The sequence below is a fragment of the Peromyscus californicus genome, unplaced genomic scaffold, assembly GCF_007827085.1.
Source record: "Peromyscus californicus insignis strain IS unplaced genomic scaffold, ASM782708v3 Scaffold_8__1_contigs__length_139910024, whole genome shotgun sequence".
NCBI lineage: Eukaryota > Metazoa > Chordata > Mammalia > Rodentia > Cricetidae > Peromyscus > Peromyscus californicus.
This window is the reverse complement of record NW_026294606.1, coordinates 41,523,656-41,530,311: the sequence shown is the minus strand read 5'-3', so window position 1 is coordinate 41,530,311 and position 6,656 is coordinate 41,523,656. Positions and strand designations below refer to the sequence as shown.

The window sequence follows — 6,656 nt, the reverse complement described above, 5'->3', positions numbered from 1 at the left end:
CAGAAGCACATCTGCAGTGAAGTCGTGTTACACACAACACAGGCAAATGCTGCCAGGAATGTATGGGATTCATTAGCTGTTTGACTTTACTTTCTCACTTGTTACATGTTCAGAAGTCTTTGGGGTTGTAATGATCTTCTTGAATACAAACCCTTGTACTTTTGAGGGGATTTTGCTTTTTGAGACAGTATCATACCCTGTGTTGCCCACACTGGCCCACAATTCACGATCTACTTGCCTATCTAATGCTATGCTACAATTGGAGGTTTTGGTTCACCATGCTCACCCATTTGTACTTTTATTAGTGCCAAGTCACTCATCACGAATTCACTGGCAATGTTCTTGTTTGTCTGTGTTTGCCAACTCAGTGTTATATATTTCTTCTTTGCCAATCCAATAGTTGAAAAAAAAGTCCTGATTTTGTTTTCCCATTTCCATTTTCTGCTGCAAGCATTATTCAATGCCTTCTCTGCCAGACACTATTCTGAAAAGTAGAACTAGTTCTGAGCAGAACAATGTGTGCTTACTTTCATGGAAATATAATTTGTGTGTGTGTGTTTGTGTGTGTGTGTGTGTGTGTGTGTCTACTGGATGTTATTTTATTACTACCCTCCTTCTATAAGGAAGAATTATTGGGCCTAATCTTGTGATGGTCTCAGTGTGGATTATAGCTTATATCATAGCTTCTCTAATTTCAAGGTGGCAGGGGGCATGCCGTACCCAAAGGACAGAGCCCCATAACCCTTTTTGACCTGGAATGCTTTCCTCTCGTACTAATTTCATAACTAAATTTCTACTCCATTTTTAGGGTGGATCACACATGTTGCATCCTCTAAAGGCTTTTTCTGACTACCTTCTCCCCATTATATAACTTATCAGTATACATATTTGTTGCCTCTGGCACAACGATCTCTGTGAAAGCAATAATCATATCTGCTTTGCTCACTACTCCTAGTCCTTACACAAAATGATATATTATTTACTGAATGATGAGTGATTTAAGGTTCCCAGGAAATCCAGTGTCAACACTAACTACAATCCTTTTGCTTTTGAGAGTCTCAAGAGTCACCCATACATTGAGTCTCACTGGGTTAAGGCTGGAGACATATTACATGCTTAGGTAGATGCAGAGGCAGTGTTGTCTTAGAAAAGACTCTCAGAACATAAACCCAGGATGAAGCCAAAAATATGTAGGCTCATCTGGGCATCTGAGCACAGTGCACATGGTCCCCAGGGAGCCCTCCATTATGCATGGGACCCTGTTGTTTATCCCATGGTATAAAAATACCTGCCGTGGAAACAGGAAGATGGAAGCTTATCCACAGAGAGAAAGATAAATTTGAGAACTTCAGTAGGCTGCCCCAAGGTCCTTATTCTATTTCTGCTGGTTGTTTGTAAGCTCTTGATTGAATGATGTTGCTTTTATTTATTCTTTAAATCATGATTTTCCATCTCTGCTGCATGCTGTAAACTCCTAATTTGAAGATCATTTACTATTTGCTACTTTCTATTTATCCTTTTACTTTTTGCTTGTTATATCATTAATAAATGCACTCACTTCAAATTAAAAGACTGTCTATCATAGATCATTGTGCACACTGTACAGAACATCTGCTACTATGAATCTTCTTGTCATGTATGCAGAAGTATTTCTCCAAGGAGTAGAATTACTGGGGAGAACATATGAGTGTCAACCTTGCCAAATAAAATCAGACTCTTACAGAATGTTTGTATAATTTGTGATCCCATTACTCAGATTTAAGCAATACTATTTATTAATATCTCTTCAATGATTGGTTTGAAAGATTTATTAATTTTTCCAAATAAATAGGTATGGTATAGTATAATGATTACTAATGAAACTAGATATTAAAAATATTCTTGCTAGTGGGATGTGGTGTGCATGTCTTTGATCTCAGCACTCAGGAGACAGAATAGGCAGACCTCTGTGAGTTTGAGGCCAGCATGGTCTACATAGTGAAATCCAGGCCAGTGAGGGCTATGTAGTGAGAGGCTGTCTCAAAACATTTTTTCCTTCCTATGTAGTTCCCTTATTGTGATATAACTGTTCATGTCTTTTGTTCATTTTTCTATTGGTCTCTTTAAACTTTTCACAATGAGTTGTATCAATATCTTTCATTAATTCATTTGACATAGGGTCTCATGTAGCCTAGGTTGTCCACAAACTCGTTCTGTACTCCAGGCTTACTTTAAACTCTTGATGCTTCTGCCTCAGCCTCTCTAGTGCTGAGATTACAGACATGAGTCACCATATAAATAGACCATGTAGGTCTTGAACTCACAGAGATCCTCCTAACTTTGTCACCTAAGTGTTGTGCTACATGAGACCCTGGTCCAAGTCCTGCATTTTTATACAAGAGAATGAAACAGTTATAGAAAATGTATGCAACATCATCCAAAAATGTAAATATTAAACACCCTAATGACTACCCAGTCACCATTTTTACCAGTTTCTTAGGTGGACTTTCACTCTATACAGGTTAATTATTCAACATCTTTACTTTTAAATGCCATGTTCCTATCTACACATCTTCCCTACATGCTTAGACTATTCTCAAGTTAACTACCATGAGTTATACATTACAGACACTACTTTTTTTGGCTTTATACATTTTGAATACTTTCTGCCAATGAATAATACTTCCTTTTTGCCTTCTTGATGATCCAGATTAAGTGCTGTCTGTCTCTGGAAACTTCACCTGATTTCTTTGGCCTCATCAATCTCTTCACCCTTTGGCCTCATATTATCCTTCCAGTATGAGCCTTTCATAACAGTATCTTTATTTTTTAATGCATGACAATTTGGTTACACACTTCTGTCAATTATTTTTTTTTTTTTTTATTTTTTGGTTTTTCGAGACAGGGTTTCTCTGAGTAGCTTTGCGCCTTTCCTGGGACTCACTTGGTAGCCCAGGCTGGCCTCGAACTCACAGAGATCCTCCTGGCTCTGCCTCCCGAGTGCTGGGATTAAAGGCGTGCGCCACCACCGCCCGGCTCTTCTGTCAGTTATAAGAGGCATGTAGTCCTGGGAAAATGAGCCATTCTGTACTTCCTGTGGAATATACCCCTATTAATTTGGACTGTTAAGTTTTCTTTCTTTCTTCCTCTCTTTTCCTCCCTCCCTCCCTTCTTTCTTCTTCCTTCCTTCCTTCTTTTCTCTTTCTTTCTTTCTTTCTTTCTTTCTTTCTTTCTTTCTTTCTTTCTTTCTTTCTTTCTTTCTTTCTTTCTTTTTGAGACAAGATCTCATTATATAGCCTGGCCTAGAACTTGATATATAGACCAGGCTGGCTTCAAACTCTTAACGGTCCTTCTGCCTCTGTCTCCTGAGTTCTGGTTTACAGGTGTGCACCACCACACCTGGCAATTTGGGCTGTCTTAATGACACTCTAATGTTGGTTTCATATTTTATTGTGATTTTTCAGGGATTTAAGATCAAAGTATTTGTCTACAGCAATAAAATATTATGACACGCAAATAGATAAAATCTGTGGTTACGTCAGTTTTAGAATATGTAACAAATTGTGGTCGATGACAAGCTTCATTAAGTATTTAATGACAGCTTTTAAACCGACAATGAAAATAATGGTGTCAGCATGCTTTCCGGCCTGGTGAACTCCTCTCAGAGCAGTGTAAATCACCGGGAAAGCATCCTGCTCTGGCCAAGAGTCTTTTTAAAAGTCCCCTTCAGCTCATTGTTCCTTAAGCTGTAAATGAAGGGATTCAACACAGGGGCTACAACCATGAAGATGACTGATGCAGCCGAGTCTTTTTCAGTTGAGTGGTTGGATGAAGGGCTCATATAGATTCCTGCGATGGCGCCATAGAAAAGAATAACCAAGGCAAGGTGAGAGCCACAGGTTGAGAATGCCTTGAGTTTTCCTTGAATAGAAGTTATTTTCATCACAGCAGAGACAATGCGACCATAGGATGCTAAGATACACACTGACGGTACCACAAAGATCAGTCCCACCACAAGCAGAACCATCAGTTGGTTGAGACTGGTATCAGAACAGGAGAGAGGGAGGAGAGAGTTGATGTCACAGAAGAAATGATGGATGATGTTTTCAGAGCAGAAATGCAGTCGGGCCATCATGAGGGTATGTAAGAGAGGATTCAAAGTGGCAATGACCCAAGATAAAGCCACCAGAGAGGTGCAGACACGTGGGGTCATCATGGTGGAGTAGTGCAAAGGATGGCAGATGGCCACATAACGGTCATATGCCATCACAGTGAGGAGGAAATTGTCCATGTTGGCAAACATCATACAGAAATACATCTGAGCCAGGCATCCAGGGTAGGAGATGGAGTGAGACTTGATTTGGATGTTCAGTAGCATCTTGGGCACTGTAGCTGAAGGAAGGCAGAGGTCTACCAAGGACAAATTGGCAAGGAAAAAATACATGGGTGTGTGTAGATGATTGTTTGAGCCAATGGCAAGCAAGATGAGTAGGTTTCCAAATAGTCCTGTTAAATAGAGACACAGGAAGAGTGCAAAGAGGAGCCCTTGCTTCCCTGGCCAACTTGAGAAGCCCAGGAGGAGAAACTCAGAGATGCTGGTTTGGTTTTCTGTTTCCATTGGATGTACCTGTATGAAGAACTGTAGAGAGAAAGTTTCGTTTGGTAAAACACGACTTCTCCTGATGTTTTTTCTTTAAATGTCTCCCCAGTCTTTGTCCCATTTACCAAATGGTCTTCTTTTAGGCCATCCTGTCTCTTCTCTGATGCCCTCTCCACACTTCCGTTCGCCTGGAGTGTGCCTCTCCACCTCACCTGTTGTCTCTATGCCTGTCTTCTTTTGCTTTAAGCTCACATCATCAGAGAGCTCTATGGGGCCTTCATCTCTCTCTGTTCAGTAGGCAGAAACTGTTTTACTGCTAATATTTTTTATTAGTGTGTATTAGTTGTACAAAGTAAGATGATTCATTATGACATTTCTACTCATACCTGATTTGGTTATATTCACTGCATAATCCTATCTTACTTTTCTTCCCTCTCCCCCCTGTAAATATCAAATTGTACCCCTTTACTTCTTACAACCATTTCTTCCCTTAGACTTCTCTTATATATTTAGCACTGTGTGTGGCTGCCTGACTGTCTGCTGTGTTGAAACAGGATTAATGGCCCCTTGCCCAACACTGATATTCCAGTGAGATTCTCTTCCCCAGATATTTGTCCACCTTCATGAAAAACAGCCAGATATCTGTCATTTAGAATATGTAAGATGAGGTTTAAAGTAGCTCATTTCCTAAGATTCAAAACAAAAATAAATTTATTTTCTCAACAAATGTATGAAGTAAAGCCTTCAAAGACAGTTTGCTTGAACTACAACCATAAAAACTTCAAATAAGTCTAAAAGCATATAACACATGTAACTGAACAATGGGTATAGATAAAGCTAGAGGAGAGCATGGGTGTAAAGATTTACTTTAAATGTTTTTTGTGATATTTTAACTATGACTTCAAACAGGGCTCGTGTACACCAAGTATCATCAGTATTACTTCAGTTACTGGAGTTGTAGAAAACAACATAGTAACACGGGGGTTCTTCACCAGAGACAATTGTATTAAGGAGGCATTTGTACAGGAGATGAAATACTGTCAGAACAGATGACTTTGCAAAAGCAGGAAAAGATGCTAGAACATGGGCTTGTTTAGTCAGTACTGAAACCAGACTCCATCACCTGTGGGCTCCAGTCACCTGGGGACCCCATCACCTGTGGGTCCCATCACCTGTGGGCCCCATCACCTGTGGGTCCCATCACCTGTGAGCCCCATCACCTGTGGACCCCATCACCTGTGGGCCCCATCACCTGTGGACCCCATCACCTGTGGGCCCCATCACCTGTGGATCCCATCACCTGTGGGTCCATCACCATGGACCCCATCACCTGTGGACCCCATTGCCTGTGGGCCCCATCACCTGTGGACCCAGTCACCCGTGGGCTGCATTGTCCAACTAGACTCACTGTCTCTGCCCTGGATAGCTACAGTCAACTTCTGATCAGCCTTCCTTCCTATAGCCCTCCCTCTCTGAGTACCACTTCCATCCCTCTTGGAGGATTATCCTTCAATCTAAAACAAAGATTTTTCTACTTTTCTTCTTAAACTATTCTGATTTTTTACAATTAATTTTTTTGGTTAGTATATAAAGAAATGGGTTTCTTTGTGACATTTCATACATATATTGTCATTATACTTTGTTCTTATTCACCTCCTCACTGCCTTTCTCCATTCCTTTTCACCCTTTCTTGCTGGTCTCACAAATAATGTTCCCTCTGGTTTCATGGCATTACTCTCTCTTGTCTCCCTCCCCTTAAACACCCCTCTCCTCTCAGAGTCCAATTTCTACTTGGGAGAAAACCCACAGTATTGAGAGTCTGGCTTAATTTGTTTAACACAATGACCACCAGCTCATCTATCTTCCTGTGAACACCATAATTTCATTTTGCAAGATCCACTGTCTTATACAGAAAGAAAAACAAGAACTGACAAACAGGATCAAATGAAAACAACAACAACAACAACAAAACTTTTGATATTTTCAATTCAATTCAAATTCCAAACTCCAAATTCTGTTTCATGGCTCATGGTGTCCTTCAGAGCCCTTCTTTACCTCTTGAGCCTTATTTCTTCCT

The 6,656-nt window shown here is 40.4% G+C and overlaps 1 protein-coding gene across 1 annotated transcript; it reads right to left on the bottom strand.

The window, feature by feature from the left end:
• Positions 1 to 3,655: 3,655 nt before the first annotated feature.
• On the bottom strand, positions 3,656 to 4,624 carry LOC128104421 (putative olfactory receptor 1F12P). Its single transcript, XM_052729322.1, has one exon. The coding sequence runs from the start codon at positions 4,595 to 4,597 to the stop codon at positions 3,656 to 3,658; it is 942 nt and encodes a 313-aa protein (XP_052585282.1). The 5' UTR covers positions 4,598 to 4,624.
• Between the last annotated feature and the right edge of the window lie 2,032 nt (positions 4,625 to 6,656).